At 39.8% G+C, this 25,247-nt stretch overlaps 1 protein-coding gene across 1 annotated transcript; it reads right to left on the reverse strand.

Moving 5' to 3' along the window:
- Positions 1–477: 477 nt before the first annotated feature.
- On the reverse strand, positions 478–20,958 carry LOC129762770 (uncharacterized). The gene is made up of 2 exons (XM_055761295.1): positions 19,675–20,958; positions 478–2,727 (listed from the first exon to the last, which is right to left on the reverse strand). Exons 1-2 carry the CDS (start codon positions 20,102–20,104, stop codon positions 2,693–2,695), a joined length of 465 nt encoding a protein of 154 aa, XP_055617270.1. The 5' UTR covers positions 20,105–20,958; the 3' UTR covers positions 478–2,692.
- Between the last annotated feature and the right edge of the window lie 4,289 nt (positions 20,959–25,247).

A 25,247-nucleotide genomic window follows, 5' to 3' on the forward strand; every position in this document is an offset into this window, starting at 1 on the left:
GTCGATTGATGAAGTGATGATTCAATTCAAAGGCCGATCCTCACAAAAACAGTATATGCCGCCCAGGCCGATAGAAAGAGGATATATGGTCTGGGTCAGAGCCGACAATGAAACAGGATACGTATTCAAATTCGATTTTTTTTCTGGTAGACGTTACAACAAATCACCAACTGTCGGTCTGGGGGCACACGTAGTAAAGCAGTTGACCCAGCAATTAATCCAAGATGGGTTTGAAGGTCATTTCAGTTTTGACAAATTTTTCATCTCCTCTGGAATTCACGTAACAGCTACAGTTAACTTTAACAGATCAGATCTTCCAGTTTTGATCAAACAACACAAAAAGAAGTCACAATCGAAAAAGCGTAAGCGTTTCTTTCTGTTGCGTAATTGGGTGTAACTAACTGTGAAGAGGAAATAGATCATTTGAGCTTTGCAATAGGACTGTGATATTTGTTTGTGTTTGTAAAACCCCAAGAATGTTCATATCATATTGTATTTATTGCAAAAAAAACGAACGTCTGATTTATCCATTGTTTTTCCTGTTATGAGCTTAACTTCTGTAAATGCTTCTTTTGTAGTTTATTCTATTCGTGAGAAATCTTATCCGCTAAACACGTTTGTTTCTTGTTTTTCACTTGATCGAACAACTTAGATAGGAGATTAATCTCTATGCTCCTCTACTTCTCTAGTTCGACTTTCATTCTATACAAGGTTGTGTTCGAAAAAAGTGTATTTCTTTAAATCTTTTGTGGAAAAAGATAAACCATACATAGAATCTCAATGCACGCAAATTGTGATATTGTAGTATTGACTTGAAAAGGGGGTGAATGTGAAGCTCGCAGCAGTGCGTATGTTATTCGTTTGGGTAAGAGAAGTACGGATTGTTTTTCTGATCGTGTTTCTGGGTTCCATCGTCCAATGTACGTTTGTTTTGTACTCTGAGCAAATCTTCAATTGTTGGTTTACCTCATTTTTACGTTTCATTTAATAGCTACAAAATTAACCTCTCTAAAAAAACTAGTAATAATATAATTATGAGATCAAACTTTTTTGTTTCTTTGATTGAGTTCAACTAAACAAGAAAAAAAGGGGAAGATAGGAGAGAAGGCATTTGCTTCAATCATTGAAAACATCGGGGATGGTCGGAAGGAGCGCCGACGCCCCCCGTCCGTGTGTATGTGTATTTGTGTCGAAGAGTTTTTGTTTTCTTTTATAACATAATGTTAACGATTGTTTTACTTTACTTAAACACTACTCAAAGAAATATGGTGAATTTCGTCCTTAATCAACAAAATTTGCTATAAATCAATATAACAATGAAAGAACTTTGTGCCTGGTGCTTCTTCTTCTTACGCTCACTGTTGCACGTTTTCTGGGTACACGTGTAAAATATATATATATTCCTAAATCTGCTCTCGCTGTCGGCCGTCTTGCTGAGGCAAGATGCACGAAACATATCAAACGCCTTTCGTTCTGTCTTACATATCACATAGTTTGCTTGTTGTGTTTTGATTACATTACTATTAAATTAGAAAATAAAATAAACCCTTCAACGGATCCCTGATCTGGTTTGTGTGTGTGTGTGTTTGTGTGATCAAGGTCCAGAAGGAGTTTATCATCTCAGGCCAACCCTATTTTTTGTCTCAATCTCCAAAGGTTGTTAATTGCCGCCAACGGAAGAAAAGTCAATATAAATTATGATTTTGTTTGGACATCGGCATGAACCTTTACGGAACATCGAGCCTTATATCTGGGACCAACATACGCTTAAGAAGTTGAAATTTTTTTTCAGTGTATTTACATTCGAATAAAAGCTTAAACAATTTCGTATATAAAATAATAATTTAGAATTGTCCTAAAAATACATGCATTATGCTCTGATAAAAATATATATACGAAAAACGAAAATATAAACATAGTGAAAAACAGCAGTTTCGTGAAACTGTCACCTTCAACGCTTCAGTTGTGGCGAAAGTTTATTCTATGACCACAACTGAAATGTTAATTTTTTCACCAGATTTATTCGAGATTTTCGATAATTTTTTTGTTCAACTTGTCAAGCGTATGTTCGTTTCTGTTTTTTTCCCATCAGGGTATTGGACCTTGAATGAGTGCTCGCTGGTCTTCTTTTCCTTCAATGCTTGACCCAAACGCAATTGTAGTTGTAGTTGATGACACTCATTATTTTGGAAGCGGTAAACCAAAATCTCAACTCAACGAAGAACTTTTTTTTGGCACTAAACGCGACATGTTTAACGCGATGAAAAATTGTTTACATTTTTGCGAAATGGCATACACTGAATGTCACGCTAGTTTATATCACTTGTCTATAGATGCGCTACCGTTATGGAACCAGCGAGAACTCATTGAAGGTCCTAGTAGGTCATTGGTTGCTGGGCTAACATATTTGTTGTGATTTTCTAAGTCCCGTTTACTGCGACACGGAGATTAGCGGCACGCTGCCATACCCTGCTCCCAAAAAGGGTTACCTCAACTGGTGATCGTGGAATGAGGTCGAACCCCGTCGTAATAACCTCCGTCAATTATGATCTCTCTGTTTAGCGCTTGAGAATGGGTACGGGAGCCGGTAGACAAGCACACATCTGGTAGGAGAGACCTTCTCGGAAGGTCCCATGATCCGTTGGAGTTGATTGATCTTGTGGTGTCGTGAAAGAGTTCCGTTAGGGGGAGCTTAGCACTGGCGTTTTCCATATTTGGAGTACAGATCTGGAAATTGAGAGGGAGAGGAAAATATCGTTGTAGTGATGGAAAATGGAAATAGGTTACAGAATCAACCAGAGTCAACAAAGCATGGCGAAGAACGGTACATATGAGGCATTCAGTGTCCCTAAGTACGGTAGGTAGTTAATGGCGTTGCCCAACTTGGTCAACGATATACGTTACATGATACACTGCACAACCCATCATCCCGCCGGCCTGTTTGCACCCAGTCATTCGAGGAAGCGATTCTCTGTGATGACATGTGAGAACATTCCTCAAGCGACTGTGCTGGTTTTGGCGCGTGCGAGATCAGACCACAGACATATGTTTGCAGCGGGGTCTCCTTCACTACGGTGATATTCAGTTGCCTCATACATGTTCGTCATGGGATGATGGCCGTAGGTAGCGTTCTTCCACACAACGATAACCGGTGGAGGCAGAAACTCTGAACTCTAAATGTATGCCACGTACGAGATTTCAGCACACAAACAGTCAAAACAGTGATCTTCGCGCCAAATACTGGTCTCTCAGCACATCGAGACGAAGCGCGAAGGTGCGCGAGCGCGTATATACGCACACAAAATAAGACAGGGCTTCTTGTTTTTTCTTAGGTTCACTAGCGCGCCATTTCCACCCACTCAATTCATCCCCTCGCGGCGTCACGCGGCGAGCCGAGCGATGATCAACATTATTTTTGTTTTATTTATACCTCTTCTAGCGTTCCATTGGCGGTGCTCTTCGGTTTCATCTGTTGGCAGGCCGCCCCGGACAACTTTCGCGAGCATCACCAAATCGGCGGGAAAAAATCTCGCGATGTGTATGGGTCGTACGCATGGTTTGGAAGGTTGACGGTAAGCTAAATATTTTTTCTCTTTTTCTTGGAGTGTGTGTTGATGCTATGAGATGGTGGATAGTATCGAACTTATCTCATCATACATTACCAACAATGCATTCCAACGAGTTGATTCACACGATCTAAATCGGATTGCTTTGCATTTCGCAGATGACTTTCGCTATCATGGAAAATAGGATGGCACCTTTATAGAGGTAGTAAGGATAGCAGGGTGCTCCCTTGGCCGAGTGGTTAGCGTCATAACTAACATGCCGGGTGTTCGGGTTCGATTCCCGTTCTGGTCGGGTGATTTTTCGTCAAAGAAATTTCCTCCGACTTGCACTGTGATCACGCGTATTCTAGAACTTGCCACTCAGAATGCATTCAAGGTGTGTTATTTGGCATAGAAATCTCAACTAAGTACTAATAAAAACGACGCAAGTAATACTACGTTGAGACGGCGAAGTTCCTCTAGGAACGTTAGTGCCATTGAAGAAGAAGAAGAAGAAGGATAGCAGGGGAACCGCGGGTTATACGGACAGTGAGGGTTATATGGACAGGTGTTTGATTTGTATAGTTACATTTTGAATTTCAGATTTCTGTTGATGAGAACACCTTCTACATGTTATCCTACAATATTTAAGCCACCTTATGGCAATGAATACTGAAAAGTGGAAAAGGGAAACAAAAACCGAAAATCATACATGATTCCGCGTGTGGATGTAATTTTAGCTGCTTCGCGTGTGGATGTAATCAAAATTCAATTCGCTGATAGTTATATTTCGGTTTGTGAGTTAACAGAGAAGCAATATTAGGTATGTACGGAAAAGTAAATACATTTTTGAGTGAGAAATTTTGATTATTGAAATAATTACTGATGGAGTAAAACGGACAGTTGCCAGTGCGAGTGAGATGGACTGTGAAAAGTCTGTTTAATCTATTCCTAAGGAATGCCCTGGGTCTATAAATCGAAATCAAATCGCCAAATGTGGACTGTTTAGAAGCTGACTGGAACCAAAAGCAAAATAGTTGAGGGTCTGTCCGTTTACACTGCTGGAAAGCACGACATCACTTCTAGGTGGATTGATTCGAATTTTTCATCATTTAACGGACATTCGTGATGAGTTCAGACCTTGGTTGAATCGGACTCCATTTACTAGTGTCGCACAACGGTCAAAGTTTGAGTTTTTTGAAAACCGAAAAATCACCCAAGGAGGGGTTTTCGAAAAAAAATTTCGATGCCAAATGTCTTCAAATTGCATGAAACGTCGAGATTTATTATTATCTCTAAAATTTTTTTTTGTCAAAAATTGACTTTTCGGCACTTGGTCGTTTTTGTGTGAAAAGTCGATTTTTGACGAAATTTTTTTTTTCGTGATAGCAGTAAATCTCGTTGTTTCATGCAATTCTAAGACATTTGGCATCAAAAAACTTTTTTTGAAAACCCCGATTTCCTTTACTCTCCCCTTGGGTGATTTTTCGATTTGCAGAAAACAAAAATTTTGAGATCTGCGACAATAGTAAATGAAGTCCGTATGAGCCAATATTTTGCAGAGGGTATTTTATCGTGCAAATCAACATTTCGCAGCAAGTTCCGAATGAAAAGCCGAGATAATTATTTTTATTGGCACTTAAAACCATACGTTTCGTCTCGTATTCCGAAAAAGTCCAGAGTGTCGATTTTTGACAAAAAAATTTTTTCGAGATGACACTAGATCTCGACATTTCATGCAATTTGAAGACATTTGGCATCAACTTTTTTTTTTCGAAAACCCCGATTTCCTTTACTCCCCCTTTAGGTGATTTTTCGGTTTTCAAACAACTTTGACCGCTGTGCGACACTAGTAAATGAAGTCCGATTGAGCTGATATTTTGCATAGGGTAGTTTTTCGTGGGAATGAACATTTTTAATCAAGTTCGCTTTGAAAATTCGAGATGGCCATTTTCATTGGCACTATAGTGTCCATATTACCCGCATCGAAAAAAATGTTGTACTTTTCGGTTTGTTTTAATTTCAGTAAAAAACATTGGTAAACACTTTTTTTTGTGAAATATTTAGCCAGTTAGGTAGAAAAACAGTATATTGAATTGCAAGAAACTGCATCAACGTTTAGGGAAACATGAGTTTCCAAAGATATAATTGAAGTTCTTCTTCTTTTGTTTTATTGTTAAAAGATAGACAAAACTAGAATACCCCCTTAATACCTCTTTGCCGGCTGAGGGAAGTGGTATGACAATCGCTTTCGTAAAATTAGAGGTGTATAAGTGATGTTTTGTGCTCCCGTGGCCGAGTGGTTAGCGTCATAACTAACATGCCGGGTGTTCGGGTTCGATTCCCGTTCTGGTCGGGGGAATTTTTGTCAAAGAAATTTCCTCCGACTTGCACTGTGATCACGCGTATTCTAGAGCTTGCCACTCAGAATGCATTCAAGGCGTGTTATTTGGCATAGAAATCACAACTAAGTACTAATAAAAATGACGCAAGTAATACTACGTTGAGACGGCGAAGTTCCTCTAGGAACGTTAGTGCCATTGAAGAAGAAAGAAGAAGAAGTGATGTTTCTTATTTATTGATTTTTCCATAACTCAAAAATTGCTTTAAAAGCGCCCTATTGAGTTCACGAAAATGTATAAGTATTGGAAAAATCACAAAAAACTTAGTCAGCGGTTAATGTACGTCGTTGGATGTTTGTGAAAGCAATATAAATATCGTGCTCACCCTTGCCGACCTCAGTTTCTATTTTGCTACCGTGTTGGACGAACGTGCAAAATTTTTCGCCTCGGAATGCATTTTCAGAATATGCGCTGAGTAAGCATGATACAGAGCTTGCACAAACAAAGCAGAAGAGAAATATTAATCCTCCTGTACTCGCGTGCAAAATCATAACTCGTATATTCGCGCACGATGTCCGAAAGTAGAACTTCTCTGTAACATTGCTATTGGGTATTCTCTAGGCTTTATTGGTATTCATTTGAAGAAAAGGGTAAAATTGAATGAACATCTCCAGGAAATATGTTTTCTTCGTTTTGATAGTCATCTAATTCAGCCTTCTCAGAACAGTGTAATTTTTGATACTCCAACATAAATAATGAAATTCGATTTTTTCCTGTTATTAATTGAAAGTAAGCAACTGAATATAATTCATGAAAGTATAAAGAGCTATAAAATAACATAAAAACGTTTTAATCGATTGTGGTTCCATTGGAGTAAGAATCAACACATACCATAACTGCATACTCGGGACAAATATATTTTTTTCATTTCATGCAGTTGTAGCGTGTTTTTTGGGTCTTTTCTCGAAGAGAAGATGTACCTTCCGACCTTCCACATAGTTACCAGATTATAAAGGTTCTGGAATATAAAGTTTGCATATTTCTGATATTCTAGGATATTCTTGGTAAACTAAGCATTAATGCCTTTTTGATGGGACATAAAAAGATGAAAAAAAAGGGTAAAAGGGTTTCTAGAAACTTCCTGCGATTTGTTTTCTTGTCGATATTGTCGCATCGGTTACACAAACCGAATGTGGTAAAAAAGTGACATAAGTTCCCTGCCTATCAACACATGACTAAACAATGACGAACGACGAATGACGAAGCCTTAGGGTTGATGTTTTCTGGGAAATGAACGAATTATTGATTTTTCGGCCGGTGCGTGAGTATAGGAGTGTTAAAAATACGCGGTACGGGGTTTCATTATCGTTATGATGAGATTGGTTGTGAATGTTTGAATCACACCGTACGAATTGTTGAGTTTATGCTGAAATAGAGCTTCTGTAAATTTGGGAGCGTGGTCGCATTTATTGGTGTAATGATGATAATTATTCGAATTATAGAACCTTTCTCAGACTCTCAGATTTCCTCAGGTAACTCGCTTCTGACCTTGAAAAAGCCCAATTTTAAAAAATGTACAAACCACACGACTTTGGTAAAGTCCATTTGGAATGCCTCGCTGCCGCTGTCATCTGGTCTATTGGTGACTTTCCGATCGATCAATTAATTTTCGTGGATTCGAGCACTGTTATCGAGTCACAAGTGGCATCAAAATTCAGCGCATTTGAAGCCGGATGTGAAGAAGCTTTTTTTCAGTGGAAAACTGAATTTGTTCCGCAGCGGCAGCTAACGACTGCGTCATCCCACCACACATACGATTCAGTGCGGATTTTCTGTAACCGTTCTGAGTGTTGGAACATTCATTCATCGGCCCTTGTCAGTGCTACCAAATGTTTGTACTAATAAGTTTCATTCTTGAACTACTATGTTTGTTTTTCGTCGTTCATAATTCCTACGTTAACAATGCGGTTCTGTCTTGGACACCAGCCTTATTTTTTCTGCAGCCCGAGATATCATGACTGAAAAAAGGTTTAGTACCGCTACCATCGTGAATGTCGTGCTGGAATGTGGTAAGTGATTTAGGTTCATGGGCCAGTCGCAAAACTGTCTCCAACTGGTGTAACGTCTGTGCTAGTCTTGAGCGTGAGGTTAATTCGAGGTTAATAAGATTAACAGATAGAATTTATTTTAAGAACGCAAAATGGTCAGAAGTGTGTATGTTTTTACTCGCCAAAAAAAATTAATGTCGTCCGGGTTTTTTTTAGTTCGTTTCGCTTGCCAGTAGCAAAACTTTTTAAGGTTGATGGCTGCGGTAATCCTGGGCCTGAGAAAGTGAGGCAACTTTTTTACGAGGCCAGTAATATTAACAGAAAGCATTTCTTTTGGAAATAATGCAAAATGATGAATTTTTTTGAATGAAATTTAGTCTATAAATATAGACTTCAAGTATGTAGGACCTTTCAGTAATTTGGAAACATTCAGACAATCATTCACGAAAATCGATAGCGTCTATGACAAGTTAAATGCGAGACGCGTAGACAAGAACTAGTCTAGTCAAAAAAGGAATTCGTCGCATAACCAAACAAGGTTGATACGATAAAAGTGAGGCGACTAACGAACGGTGATAGGACATAACGCGGAAGATGGTGCGAAGAAACCTCCGATTCAAGTCTAAACTTTTGAACCACGATTTGAGGTTTACTCTAGGGATAATCGAGTGGAGTCCCCGACCAAATTCATCTTCGTTTTGTTTGAGTTGCCAGTTAACGAGGGAATTCTGAATAATTTAAGTGCGCAACTCATTGGAAGCGATTCGACGAGGGTTAACACGTTAAGCCCCGTGTCTGTCCCTAGGGACTGACGTATTCAAAAACATGGTTTGTTTTCGAATGTTTTGCGATATGTGACTAATATCTAGTCAAATTTCTGACTCTGACTATTTTCTTTTTATACAAAAACATCTGTGGGAGCGGGGACCGACACTGATATTGTGGAAATGCTCTTGTTGCGGACTGAATGGAAAGCAAACGCTCAACGTGTGAATGTCAACCGCAACCATCTTTGCTAATTATTCGGCCTTCTCATATTCCCCCAATCGAGCAACGTGAAGGATTGTCTGTAAGAAGCACTCAATATTCCTCGTATTTTCTCAAGGAAGAACGAGGCCACACTGAACGAATAAAACCCATTCTTGCAATCATTTTATATTTCTATCAATCAATTGTAAACGAAAGTTTACAGCTCAGATTGGAGGCTTGTTTACAAATCCATACATGGGTGCTCCAAAATATACACGGTAGTCAATAGAGGCTCGAGCTTCCCTAAGAAAATATAGCAGAATCCCGATTCGCGGTGAACTGCCCGACTATTCCGCGGATTCGGGGTTCTACTGTGCTGTCTGTCATGACTCTCATTTCCACAGAGGATTATGTCTTTGTGTTTGGGGGACAATCAATCTGCATACAAACCCCCTGTCTAGCGTGTTCCAAAATCGCACGATACCGGTCAAAACGTTCACAAAATCAATAACAACACTACGAATGATAGTCAAAATTTAACACCGCGAAAAAAATCGACAGTGTGGTACAGATAGAGGGTATAAATATCAAGCTGCTAATCGACAATAGCAAGAAAAAAAATCACAGGAGGGTTGTGTCCGAGACACGACCGCATAGTTGACGTAGGATTCCGTTAGGCTATCTGTTGATTTTGGGTATGTTTGAAGAATTACATCGTCAAACTCTTTGATAATGATTTGGTGGCCCTGAAAAGGGTAATCATTTTTTCTCATCATCAAAAACATGTTACTTTAATATAGAGAAAACATATTTGAAATGGAAAAGGTAATTTTGTTTTCTAATTTTTACTTTCTGAGCGTTGTTTTCAACCCAATGCGAATTTTAATTGGACTAACAACACCTAATACTATATGTAGAGCTTTTTCAAATATTTCTTCACTTTTCCAATTTTTTCTCGCCGCATGAACTTCCCTTGGGTGAAAATGAACACAACAAAACAGACAGCTTAAACCGAACGACCCGTTCTCTAGCGGGAACACACCTTGGTTTTTAATTTATGAAAGTTGAAAAAAATCGTTTCATATATCAAGTCATTTTCAACACAACTGATACCATATACAATTTTACAATTACACTTGTGCTAAATTTTTCACAATACACAATCGGTCATTGATATGAAATTTCACGAATAATCGGGTCACTAACCCTACTTGCAATATAAATATGCCTCCGACTTGTATATAGAGACGTCGGTTAATCGTTCGATTAATTCAAATAATCGAATATCTAAAGTTATAATCGGGTAATTATATATCGAATAATTTAAAATCAAAATATGAGTACAGGGAAACTTCGATATAACGTACCCTCGTTATAACGTACATTTTACCTCGATATAACGTACACATTTCCAAAGTGATGCTAAACAAGTTTTGTACCTTCAATCAATCCCGAAATACAGCTGGTTTTGTAATTCCGGATACTAAATGAATCAAGCTTTAATCAACAGTACGAAGGGAAACATCATGAGAAAGGCTGGTTTCGTCTTCTGATTGAAGTTATTCATTAACTTTACTAAAACAGCAACACAATAATGTATTATAGACTACGTTTGTGAGTACTTTATTATGCTTCGATATAACGTACAATTCGATACAACGTACAATTTTGAAAGTGAAATGTACGTTATATCGAAGTTTACCTGTACATCGATTAATGCTTTTTTAGGTTAAGAATTATACTATATAATTTTTTCCCATCATCTAACATCGGCAACCCGATATACCACGCGACCAGAATGACAACGTGATGCGTAATTATTTCAAGAAATAAATATTCGCTCGATTGATTGAATATTGAAAGACAATTATTCGAATGAATCGAATATTGAAAAATGTCCCAACGATATCGATATCGATAATCGAATAAATGAAAAATTTAGACATCACTTCTTGCATATATTTGCAATGCCGATTTCCCTCGGGCATATTGGTTTAGATGTCTCTGTGAGGGAACACATTCCGGTGGGAACAAAAACTCCCCCTACTTTCATGTATTTGCAATGCCGATTTCCCCCAGATAGCTTGGTTTTGATGTCTCTGTTAGGGAACCGACGCATGTGTCGTCAATTTCTACCAATTAGAAGTGGATATTTCCGTTAGAATAGGGGTTGGGATTTTTCAATTATTCGATAGTTAGTTTCATGACATATATTATTTTATTTAATATAAAAAATTATAGGAGGTTGTGTCCAAGATACGACCGCATTGTTGATGTAGAACAATGCTGTTATTTTATATAAGTCGCTCATTTATACCTTCGGATATTATTCTATAATGCTGCGAAATTTTAGAAACAACTGTTGCGTTGTCGTTGAAAGTTGCATTACTTTCTCATGCTCGAGAGAAGCGCAGCTGTCACCCTTAGTGGAGGAAGTTTTGCTACTGGCAAGCGAAACCTAATCACATACAAAATTCCAGAACGACATTTACTTTCTTCTTGGTGACTAAACAAGCGAAATAAACTCTTTTTGTTAATAACAACCTCGAAAACAGTAGCATTGCTTCATTATGATCAATATTAGCGCAAATGCAATCCTAGTTGAAGGCAGTTTTGCGACTGGCACGCGAACCTAAATAACTTATAACATTTTAGTAAGACATTCAAGATGCTTGGTATTCCCCAAATATTTTTTTGGGCACCCAATCTTAACGCCTGCTTCGCCATATCTTCATTTTAATGCATTGATGCATTCTCAAAGGCACCAATGAAGCCCTTATGATGACGGAAAACAAAGAATGTTAACTTCTTGGAAAAAGACTGAATTATGCCACACAGCTTGTACTCTGCCCATCGATGCTAATTCGCTGATGAGTTTGTCAAGAGCGACCGCCTTCACCACCAGCGGGGGGAGTTTGATTTTGGTTGCTGCATGGGTAACGGCGTTTACATTTTCGACCGAGGCGCCGAAATCGCCTACTTCGCTGTTGTTCGATGCGGTGTCACACTCGCGAAAGCTCGGTTCAGTGCGAGCGCTTTTCACTGCACCAACATCGCGTGCATCATCAGATGACGCTTGCCTCGAAATTTTATTGTCCCTGGCAATGCGTTCGTTTTTTTCAGGGCTCGAGCCTGCCTTCCTCTTCTTCTTACTCATCATACACTACGCGTCCAAAGCGTCCAATTTATGACGCGGGAAGTAAAACACACGATACGAATAACGCCAGCAACGAATTGAAAACACCAAACGACGATATCCAAGTTGGATTACCACTGGTGGGGTCCAATCTTAGATCGAAGCGCAGCGAAAGCAAAGTGAACTGGATTGCTCAACAGTCCGATGCCGAATGAAAGTTTGCGAGATCCACTGTTTATACAATAGGCAAGTATTCCCCTTCATTCTTCTATTTTTCCTTTGTTCACGGAGACTTTAAATCCTACGATTTCCCCTCCGTTGGTCGTCAATAAGTTGCTCGTTATTGACAGCTCTGTTCGGGAAAGCACATAAATGGACAGAACAAATGTATGGAAAAGTGGAAACACTTAAAGTTTTCATGAATTTTAACCATTTACAAACCGTCAAAATAGTGCTCCCGTGGCCGAGTGGTTAGCGTCATAACTAACATGCCGGGTGTTCGGGTTCGATTCCCGTTCTGGTCGGGGGAATTTTTCGTCAAAGAAATTTCCTTCGACTTGCACTGTGATCACGCGTATGTTGGAGCTCGCCACTGAGAATGCATTCAAGGCGTGTTATTTGGCATAGAAATCTCAACTAAGTACTAATAAAAATGACGCAAGTAATACTACGTTGAGACGGTGAAGTTCCTCTAGGAACGTTAGTGCCATTGAAGAAGAAGAACCGTCAAAATCCGTTCGCGGCAAAAATAGTTATTAACGTTAACTTTATTTCATAAAAACGTGACCTGTTTTCTGATTTGGCACCCTTAATGAAAGACGTAGTTCTACGTCAAAATTGTTATGGAGTGCCGAAAATTTCATCAATCCATCATGAAATGACTGAGCAATAAGCGTTTGAAATTGGACAATTTTCGCGATGTGCTCGATTTTCGATTTACAATTTGTACCCCAATATGTTCCCGAAAGACGTAATCCTACGTCAAAAGAAGTTATAAAAAGTGCTAATGACAGCAACGTGGTGACGGAAAGCACGATTCGCGGTTCGCAACACGCACGCCATCGAAGAACGAGGAAGTGTCGTTGGGTGGAAGAGCCCGCCAAATGCACACATCATAAATAAACAATAAACCCACCAAACCCCACAAAGCCTCTTTTGGTGGGGAAGTAAGGCGTTTGGGGGGGAGGGCGAGGTTTGTCTTGAGCTGCAGCAGTAGAGCGATTCGCTTAGCTCCATCGTGGAGCTATTTATGAGTTGCGCGTTACTGCTGCCCAATTGGGGCTGTATATATCAACTGAAATGGGTCGTGAGCCGGACGGGGCAATTAGGCGAGGGGGGGGGATTTGAATCGAACGGCTTTTGTAACCAATAACAAACGAAAGAGTTGGGTGGGGCGCATCGAGCAAATTTTGCTGCTGATGTTCGATGCATTTTAAATTGGGTGCAATTGTTGCACCCAGGTCAAACCGGACAGCGATGTTATGCCACATAAATTAACCATTGTGGTATAGCAGGGGTATTTTTGACGGTTAAATGTTGGGTGAAATTGATTTGTTTTGGGCGGATTCCTAGTGGCCGACTGCAGTAGGAACAAATTTAAATTGCGGCCGATGGATAGGGGGAAAGAAAAACTTTCCCGAGTGTTTACCGATCCGTGGAAATGCACGAGGTTTATCATTAATTAGGCGATGACAATTGGTTCAGCTATTTTTTTTTCGGTTCAAGGTGGACTGTGCGTGGTTATCAATATTTCATCGACGAAAGCTGGATATTTAGGTCACATGGGCGATAGCACAAAAACACTGACTAGAGGGGTATATTATACTCGTTAATGCAATCCCTACGTTGGGTCGAAATTCGAAGAGGGTGAAGCAAAAATAAGACCATTTGCATTTCACGAACAGGTGAAAACCCTTTGGTATAATCAAATTCTCTGCTTTGAGTGCATTCATACATAAATGAGCAACAGACATATCGCATTGCAAAGACATTTCATTACAGGGTGATAGGTTACTCAGTGTAGATCTGGCCGAAACATAACTCCATCGTGTGACTTAATGAAGGTGAAAATCAGTTTGTTAAGGAACTCCCTTTTTTATACTTCTGAATTTTTGGTTTTATCCGTCACACCAACGCTGATTTTCTTGGCACAGGAACAGATCTACCGTCAAATCATAATTTTGTTTCGAACTCATCTGCGAAAACAAACTTGAATCTGCTAGGTCTTGCCTCGAACGGAAGCCTAGTAGAATTTGTCCTCCGTATTTCGTTGGAATCGACTATCGTGTAAGTTTCATCGTTGAACAAGTTGCATCCAGCGTGTTTCGTCAGTACATAGCCGTAAAGTTTACGAGCCCACTGTTTGATGTTTGAGGCTTCGGTTGGGTTGTCTACTTGCTCGGTACCAACCGTAGCGCTCCCGGAAACACAGTACAATGGTCAGTATTTAGTTTTTTTTCCGTCGTACCATAATCTGAGATGTTGGTATAATCATTTTCGAATGATTTTCAACTTCAGTTGACGGTCAAAGATTCTTGGTTTGCCCTTTGCGGACAGTCTTGAGTTTCCTTGTACTTTTTTTTTATCTCTTGTGGTACCAGTAGTTTTTGGATATTGCAACATTTTGATCAGCTTCCGAGTTGCCACTGATAGATTTTGTAGGTGACTGACTGTCTACATTTTTTTGACGTAGAACTACGTCTTTCATTAAGGGTGCCAAATCAGAAAACAGGTCACGTTTTTATGAAATAAAGTTAATGTTAATAACTATTTTTGCTTCGAACGGATTTTGGCGATTTACATATTAAACGAATCGGAAATATCCTAAGATTTGTTTAATATGCTATACATTAGAATCCCCTGGTTTGTAAATGGTTAAAATTCATGAAAACTTTAAGCGTTCCCATTTTCCCATACATTTGTTCTGTCCATTTGTGTGCTTTCCCGAACAGAGCTGTCAATAACGAGCAACGAAGGGGAAATCGTAGGATTTAAAGTCTCCGTGAACAAAGGAAAAGAATACTTGCCTAGAGTATAAACAGTGGATCTCGCTGAGACAAACTTTTATTCGGCATCGGACTGTTGAGCAATCCAGATCACTTTGCTTTCGCTGCGCTTCGATCTAAGATTGGACCCCACCAGTGGTAATCCAACTTGGATATCGTCGTGTGGTTTTTTCAGTTCGTTTTTCGCGTTATTCGTATCGTGTGTTTTCCTTTCCGCGTCATAAGTTAGACGCTTCGCGTAATGTGTGATGAGCAAGAAGAAGAATGAGGCAGGCTCGAGCCCTGCAAAAAACGAACGTATTGCCAGGGGCAATAAAATTTCTAGGCAAGCGTCATCTAATGATGCACGCGATGCTGGTGCAGTGAAAAGCGCTCGCACTGAACCGAGCCATCGCGAGTGCGCCAAAAAATTATTTGGGGAAAACTAGACATCTTGAATGTCGTACTGGAATGTTATAAGTTATTTGGGTTCGCGTACCAGTCGCAAAACTGCTCTTAACTACGATTGCATTTGCGCTTATCTTAATCATAATGAAGCAATGCTACTGTTTTCGAGGTTGTTGATATTAACAAAAAGAGTTTATTTTGCTTGTTTAGTCACCAAGAAGAAAGTAAATGTCGTTCTGGAATTTTGTATGTGATTAGGTTTCGCTTGCCAGTAGCAAAACTTCCTCCACTAAGGGTGACAGCTGTGCTTATCTCGAGCATGAGAAGGTAATGCAACTTTTTTCGAGGCCAGTAGTATTAACAGAAGCGTTTCTTTTGAGAATAGCGCAAAATGATGAGAAGTGTTTATATTCCTAGTAGTTTCAAGCCACCAATGTATGGCTCTGTATGTATGCTATGCAGTGTTGTAAACGGTCGACATTTCTCTCAACCATCACCTACTGCCCTTGCTCAAGAGTTACGGCTCAATATGTATTGCGAATGTAACCAAGAATGCATTGCTCGGTTCTAACAGTCACATCAGAAATAAACGCACAGCCGCAAATATGACTATCAATTAAACGTTTATATGTTTTCTCTCTCTGTCGACCGTACCCAGAAGAGCGATGAAAATATGCTATTTCCATTCTACCATTCGTGCTCATAACCATCCCTCAATTCCGGCTAATATAACTGTAGTTTTAATGTCATTTGACATTAAAACTGCATTGGTGTGCATTCTTTTTCTCCCTTTATTCTGCATTCAAGCGTAGCTGCACATATACATCCACCTGCTCACTCACACATCCATACACGATGGATGGAATTCAGACGGATTGCTATATCAAAGCAACCGTCGAACTCTCCCCTATCAAGTGCGAATGTGTTGAATGAACGTTTTCAGCGGTAACGTTCCCCGTGAACACTGTTGTTTAATTACGGGGCGATGGATATCTAATGTGTAGGACGAAAAAAAGCCGAAATGTCATATGACATTTTTAGTTCGACGGTTGTTTGACTGTTCATTTTATGATGTTCATTAATGACACAGCACATACGTCTCCATGAACAGTCATACGATGGTGACCATTAGCAACACTGATGCTATGGCGATTGCTTGTTTAGCGCTTGGTTTACATTATACGAACGATGCCTAGAGGTGCAGTTCCACTGAGGCAATACTAAATAACATGTAGCATGATATTTGATACTTGCAAGTGTTGTCATTGTTGTTGTTTCCATGCGGTGCCAAAGATATATTAAACTACATTAATGATGATGAGATGTGGAACAATGGTGCTGGTGCAACATGTATATAATCGACTGTAGCCGAGTCTATGTCAATTGCGAAAAAGCCCACCGGAATAGCGTTCGAGGTAAATTTTCAATGCATTGACATGAAATTGCGACATAAGATCAGCTAGTGTATTGTTTTGCTAGGGCAAGAATGAATCAACTATCAATTATCGTCAACTGATTCTACAATGAAAAAACTATTTCAGAGATTATTCTACTATGCAGTTGTTCCTAAAATTTTACAGCATCATAGAATAATATCTGATGGTATAAACGAGCGACTTATATAAAACAACAGCGTTGTTCTACGTCAACAATGCGGTCGTATCTTGGACACAACCTCCTATAATTTTTTCTTCTAGAGCACAATGAATATCTCGGAACCACGTTAGATTAAACAGCGGAAAAATAGATCGATCATGACTGTTTACAAACAGCAGAACGTGTTATTCAATTTTATTTATTTATTTCGAATTCTGTTAACTTCACAGATTGAATCTTAATCTAAGTTCCTTCATCTACTTTTGAACACGTATTTAGACAAATAAAATCGATCAGAAACAGTTATCAAAAAGATTTTTTTACCTTAATAAATCACGCTCACGGAGTTGACAGAAATGTGCGTACAAGTTAATATTTTGCAAATGAGAAGGGCAGTCTATGTTAGTCTATGTCTAGTCTATGCCTAATGATGAGGTCAAATACAGTCTCTGAAGGTTGCTGCGATCTTCGACTACAGTTTCAAGATTTATGAGTCTACAACGATTTCGATAGTCTGGCAAATTTTGTTGGATCCTACCACGAAAGCTGTCGAAGAGCATACCGAATGAAGCTGCGTTGAACCCCTTCCATCGGAATACTCTGGACTGCATGATACGGCGACCATACGGGAGCAGCATATTCCATGATGCTGCGGACAATCGAACAGTATAGTGCCCCAAGGACGTGTGCACCGGTTAAGCCACTTGTATTGCATCGGACCAAGGGCTGCATAGGCCTTTGCGGTTGTCGCACTTACCTGTTCGTTCAACAGGAGTAAGTTATCAACCGTGATCCCTAGATCACGGATAGTTAACACACGTTCCAGGGCCTCTGGATGGGTGGAATATTGAAAATATGATCGGGATTGTCGGCGGGAAAACGAAATAATTTTGCAACTTAGAAACGCGCGTGTGATCCATTCAATTTGACAAACGCTCTCCGGCCAGATAGGTACGAGTAGTGATTCCCGATAATCGTTCGTTTAATCGATTAATACTTCCTACAGAAATCGAATATGAATCGAACGAATACTGCGCAGCCAATAATCGAAGGGAACGAATAATTTACGTCGATTAATCGATTCAAATCCAGAGAGAAAAAACGTACGGCCGCTGCAGTTTTATCCTGAAAATCAATCATAATCTTTGACGCTCCCCTAACTGGTAAACGAAGCTCAATGCCGTGAACGCGAATTGAGCTTCGTTTACGAGTTTAGGGGAGCGTAAAAGATAACAATTGATTTTCAGGCGGGATAAACACTTTTTGATTCCAGATGGCTTTCAAGCAAATGAGAAATATTAGTCTAACGAATTCGTTCTCTCGGTGCGACGATTATTCGATTAATCGATTATTTGGGGCGATTAATCGTATCGAATAACAAACTGCTGAAAAGTATTCGATTAGCTGATGAACGATTAATTTCAAAAATCGAGGATCACTAGGCACGAGCGTAGCCACTCGGTGATCCAATCAGAGAAATCAAAATATATGGCATCTATCTGGTGTCGTTTATCAATTTTCGAGCGCAGGAAACTGACGTAGGACATCAGGTTGATGGTTGCGCATCGCTTCTCCACGAAATCATGCTATCAATGGTCGGGAAGCGGCATACCGAGGCGACATAAATGATCTAATTCGCAGGGCTTGGCTTACGCTAATGTTAGATTTTTCGACTAGTGAGCCAAAGACTCCGTAAAAGCTCATGAAAAGAATTTAATTCTAGCAATAACAGCGTTCGTTTGATAGATGAAGTTGGGAAATAATTCAAAAAATAGAAAAATGATAAGATTCTTAAAAAGCACACAAAATCTATCATCATTGTTAAATACATATATGCAACAATTTGACACACCCTGTAGAGGAAGAACCCGTCGAGAAACTTCGCCAACAGTTTATGCAAATAATCAAATGAACTGAGCGCAGAAACCGCACCATTAGATGCGTCTCAGCGAGCGCAGGCGGTCAAAGCAAGGACGCACGCCGAATATGATTGCCATTTTTAGGCGGTTCTCAAAACCGGTTCTGTATGCAACTTTGATTCGGCGGTCGGAGTTGTTTTCGAATCGACAAATTTGCGAACCAGGAAATAAAAGGCCAAAGCAGCCAGTCACTGGCGACACTAATGATATGTTGTTCGTGGTGTCCTCCATCGCAGAGACTGAGGTAGTTCAAGAAAGTGCAGCAAGGAAGTCAGAACCGCCTGAAGGTAACTTGTAATTGCAAATTGCGACTAGACAGTCATCCCGCTTGGGAGTGTGAAGCCTTTCGACCGAGTCATGAGGCCGAATTTTCCCGCCATTTCACCGGCACAGATAGACAGACTGCAGTCATTTGGGTTTTACGCGCGCTCTTTTTGCTCCTCTCTCCTCGGCATAAACACCTTTCGCGCTGATTTTTTGAGTGTGTATTGTGAGACAGGACTGACAAGTGGCGCGAGACGAGGAAGAGAAGGGGCGCACACTCGTATTTTTACGCTCTCTCTTTTGTGGTCAAATTTCTTGGCCCCTCAGATCGCGCCAGATTTACCTTTTTGGCGAATGCGCATGGCCAACAAGTCGACGGGTGTTACAATGTATCCTGTTTGCTTGTCTTGTGGGCGACATAACATGTAGATGACGAGTTTTGATTTTTTGGCGGGAAACTTACCTATCGAGGTATTCTGCTGCTGCTGTTGCTGCCTAGTGCAGTACTTTCTGGGATCATCTTTGCACAGCCCATTTCTGGTGACTTCGTTGGGTCTGCAGTATTCCCTGGTGGGACTACTACGTAACGAGTATGATGATGAAGACGTCGATGAGGACGAATGGGATGAGATCGAGTGTTTCGCGGGTTGCCCTGTCACGGTGTCAAAACCATACCGACTGATGAATCGCTGACGGTCCTGTTGGACGCTTTCTTCGTACAGTCTTTTAGTTTCGATCGAGTCTGGTTTGCCGAAAAGGCACCGCTTGGTTCCACTGACATTCCGCCGGAGCTGATCCGGATTGCTGTAGGCTGCAAACGCACTATTGCGTGGCGTTGCAGCCGACGACGTCAGAAAGCTGTTTGGGCGCGATTGTATTTTGCTCGCTGTCATTTTGATTTACCTTCACAATTTTCTCCAACAACGAAAAACACTCAACATTCAAAATCTAGCACTATTCCGTAGTTGTCACAGCCTTTGTTACTGGCAAATATTGATTTGCTCTCTTTCTCTCTGTTCGAAAAGTAATCCTAGTTTTGTAGCTAATTTCGCTTTTCTGGCGGGAAAATGCACACTCACCAACCGTTCGCACAAATCGTTTTTCCAACTTTTACAGTTCCCATTAACAGTAAAACCTTCACTAATGGCTATCACTTCTCAGCTCCCCATGTTGCGAGACCTGCATCGCCCCCGTTCATTGCGTTCCGTTGCTTCCGAATCTGAGCCCCGCAAAGGTCACACTTTCACCATTTGTCCGATAGCACCGACAAATAAGGCTGAGCGCTGAACTCGTAATAAAACATAATAATAATCGGTGGCCGCGCGCTTACTACAAACGTTACACAATCCTCCACTCGGGAACCGCCAGTTTTCACCCGCTTCCCTACGAGAGGAAATAAAGCGCGACGGGACACACAGTTAGATTACGGCGCTGATTTTCGGCGGAACAGAGCGCGCACGAAACTTCGACACAAACAAACCAAGCGAGAACTTGAAGAACAGAAAATAAATACAAATCCACACTCTCGCTCGGAAACGCGCGCGAAAAAAAGGTTTTTTTTTTCTTCTAACTGTTCTTATTTATATCTCCGGCGGAATCTGCCACGGAGAGATATAGGTTGGACACAGCGCGCGCACCACACAAAATAACACTGGGCCCACAACACTGTATACACACGACGGTGTATGTATGGGTGCGAAAAGCGCGAAAGCGAAGAACGCGATAGGGATCCGACTTGAACGACAGCTTTGCTACGAATGTGCCGAAAACATCGAGAGCGGGAGGATATATGATAGAAAGGATCGGATTGGTTTCGCGCGCTTATGAACTGGGAGAGCATGCGGCCACTTTGCTCTCAAATCGCCAAGCGCGCCTCTCACTCTCTTCGACACTTGTGGACTGTGAATCCACAGATTTGTTTGCCGCGTAAACTGCTTTATCGACCGGTGCGAAATTGAATATAAACAACAACTACGAACCGTACGATTGGTTGTTGTAAACAACCGTAATTTAAGTTTCCTCCATAAATTTTGTCGTAGGATGACGACTTTCGGGGACGTCTTTTTCACCACACTACACACTTTACTTAATGTATTTGTACATATTATCGTTGTCACCGACAGTTGCGTATGAAAATGAGTTCCGTGAAGTGAAAGTTTGCGTGAAGTGATGTTCGTAATAACTCTGCTCATATTCTGACGTGGGACTACGTCTAACCGGAATATATGGGGGGTAAAATGAAAACCTAAACACAGAACATGCAGGAAAAATGAAAGATTCCGAATGCTTATAACTCGAACATTTCTTACTGTATCGGAAAGATGTTTGCATCAATTGGAATTGGAATAAGGAATATTTCTACGCGTCTATTGAAATTAATAAAATGTTATTTTTCATTAGATAAACAATATAATAACTGTAAAATGTTAAACGTTATCTAAACGTCCTAACTGCCTCGTTTCGATTGGTCCGATTTACGGTTTCCCCAACACAGCCATCAAAACTAAGCAACCTTGGGGAAATCGACATTGCAAATACATGAAAGTAGGGGGGTTTTCGTTCTTACCGAAATGTGTTCCCTAACACAGACTTCAAAACCAAGCAGCATTGGAGAAATCGGCATCGCAAACACATGAAAGCAGGGGGAGTTTTTGTTCCCACCAAAATATGTTCCCTAACAGAGATTTCAAAACTAAGGCGCCTGGAGGAAATCGGCATTGCAAGTTCATGCAAGTCGGGGGTATTTTTGTTCCGACCGAAATGTGTTTCCCTAACACAGACTTCAAATCCATGGAGCGTCGGGAAATTGACATTGCAAATTCATGCAAGTCGGGGGCATTTTTGTTCCGACTGAAATGCGTTTCCCTAACACAGCCTTCAAATCCATGGAGCGTGAGGAAATTGGCATTACAGATACTTACTTTCGGGGGTATTTTTGTTCCGACTGAAATAGACTTCAGAATCTAGATGTTTGGGGAAATTGGCATTACAAATTCATGCAGGATCGGGCATTTTTGTTCCGACTGAAACGTTTTACCCTAACACAGACTTCAAATCCAAGGTTTCTGGGGCTTTGCGAATAAATGCAATCTGCGAGTACTTTTGCACTCGCTTGTCTATGTGTTTCCCTAACACGGTCTTCTAAACTTAGGAAGCTGGAAAAATGGTGCAGACACTAGAGGCGAATAAACTTTCAGGTTTCAAGCAAACTCGCGGTTCGAGAAGTGCGTACACTTGAGAGATGCAAACATCAGAGGCAAATGTAAAATAAAATAATCGTTTAATTATTTTTTCCGTTCACATATTTCGTCCGTAAAAGGACTGTCATTTAATTTACTTGTAACGAAGAACATAATCTATCACAATGCATGAATTGAACTTACATGTTCAATCTTTTTACTCACAAAGTAAATATATTGAATTCAATTGAATTCGGAAATTGTTTCATTCAATCAAGAATGTAAATCAATACAAACAAGTGATTGCTAAGCTAAGGTAGTTCCACGTCAACCTTGCGGTTATATCATAGATAAAACCAACCCATTTTTTTGTTCGTGCATTTTGGGCAAAGAAAAATTGGTAATCATTGTACAATAGCGATCATCATTAACAGTATCGTTGTTCTCATTGACGGATTGCATGCCAACTCGTCTTAGGAGTTGGCAGCTTCATCTCAAATAACCGTGGAACGTTGTGGGTGTAAAGACACTGGTCATTTAACACGTTGAGCTCAGCGTTGGTCCTAGGGGCTCGGGGCTGCCGTTGAGCTTTTTGGTAGAAAAGTGCTGACTTACAAGGACTGACAAAAATACACCAGGACTGGGACTTTCAAAATAATAAAATAAAGATATATACGGTTTGTTTTCGGATGTTTTACTAATTATGATTATTGTGTAAATACTCGCTTTTGACATGTTTTTAACATATTTCTGAATAGAAAAAATTTTTGCAGAACATGTAAATCGCGATTATTTATACATAAAAATGTTACAAGTTCAACATTAATAATATTTCAAAAGTCACAGGAGGGTTGTGTCCGGCCTCTGTGATCCTAGACGAGATGCCTCCTGTGTTATGTATGGATGAAAACCAATGTAATATAAGATAATTACCAATATAGAAGCAATTTTCAATTTTTCTCATCAGTAACAACTTATTACTTTAATATAGAGAAAAAATATTTGAACTAGAAAAGGTAATTTTCTTTTATAATTTTTACTTTCTGAGTGTATATTCAACCCAATGCGAATTTTAATTGGACTAACAACACCTACACTATTTCCACTTGCTATAAACGCACCTCCGATTTTCAAAGATCTCAAGGACCAGGAAAAAATTGACAAGTTTCATGTATTTTATTTCAAAAGAGATGTATTGACGTAGGATTACGTCTTTCGGGAACATATTGGGGTACAAATTGAAAATCGAAAATCGAGCACATCGTGAAAATTGTCCAATTTCAAACGCTTATTGCTCAGTCATTTCATGATGGATTGATGAAATTTTCGCGTCAATCGGTTTCGGCACTCCATAACAATTCTTTCTATTGAAGAAAATAATATATGTCATGAAACTAACTATCTAACAATAGGAAAATCTCAACCCCTATCCTAACGCACAAGTGTAAGTGAAAAAAAAATTTAAAAAAACAGAAAAACTAGAAAAAGTGATTGCTCTACATATAGTATTAGGTGTTGTTAGTCCAATTAAAATTCGCATTGTGTTGAATAGACACTCATAAAGTAAAAATTATAAAAGAAAATTATCTTTTCCATTTCAAATATGTTTTCTCTATATTAAAGTAACATGTTTTTACTGATGAGAAAAATTGATAATTGTATTCGGTATTGATAATTATCTTATATTAAATTGGTGAGTTTTTTTTCTTTATTTCACCCATACAAAACACATATCTCGCTCCACTTCGGTATCTTTTATCTGATACGCACCATCCAACGACTGTTTATCATCCTTCTGCCTATCCTTCTGCTAGGTTGAGCTTTCCTTTTGCGCAAAATCCGATCCAGACCATCAAAGTTCCTCCACCAAAGTTCTGTGTTGAGAAATGAATTGGGTCCTTCCGCAAATCTCTCCAATATCCCAGATTGAATTTTTTCTCATCAGAAAAATAACCTGAAGATGAATAAATAAAAATCATAAGCTCTTATAGCTTGTAATCGCATTGTAACATTTATCTGAGAAAAATACAGGAAATAACGAAGACTTTACCGTTTGTCCCACTGACGAGTCATGTTCACTTTTGCGAAATCCAAACGTTTTTGCTTGTGATCTGGTGTTCGATTCGGAGCCTTGTGCATTTTAGACCGAATTATGTTGAGGCTGGAGTGCAAAACCTTACGAATAGTCTCATCCGCAACAGGTAGATCCAGCTCAGTTTTGATCTTGGACACCGATATTGTTGAATTCGACGCCAATTTCACAATTCTTCGTTCATCCCGCGCCGACAGCTTTGATTGTTTAGCCTTTCGTTTGGTTGTTGCATACTTTCTCGGATTCTTCAAGAAGTTTCTTATCACCGAATCTGATCTACTGAGTTCGCGAAGAGGGACCTTTTCTCGTCGGTAGGCTTCGACCATTCCCCTTCCTCTTTCACTTTGAATACTTCCTTTTGGCATTTTCAAGGCAATACGATCGAGAAAATTTATTCAAATTCAAAAGTTTGCCTGCATTTGCTCACTGCGTTTATGAAAATGGGAGCTTCGAAAACAGATATATCGTGTTTCTGACAGATGCAACGAACACACTATCATTATTCAATGTGGAATATATATGATTCACTAATACTTACATGGTGGCATATGGTACACATGCTGATTAAAGCGTAAACATTATTATTTGCGTAAAGCGGGAGTGCATTTATAGAATGTGGGAATAGTGTATACTATACTATATGTAGAGCGTATGGGAAACCATTTTTTTCTAATATTTCTTCACTTCTTCCATTTTTCTCGCCGTAAAAAACAACGCCAACGCCGTGAAAATGAACACAACAAAACAGACAGCTTAAACTGAACG

This window comes from Toxorhynchites rutilus, chromosome 1 (genome assembly GCF_029784135.1).
Source record: "Toxorhynchites rutilus septentrionalis strain SRP chromosome 1, ASM2978413v1, whole genome shotgun sequence".
Taxonomy (NCBI): Eukaryota; Metazoa; Arthropoda; class Insecta; order Diptera; family Culicidae; genus Toxorhynchites; species Toxorhynchites rutilus.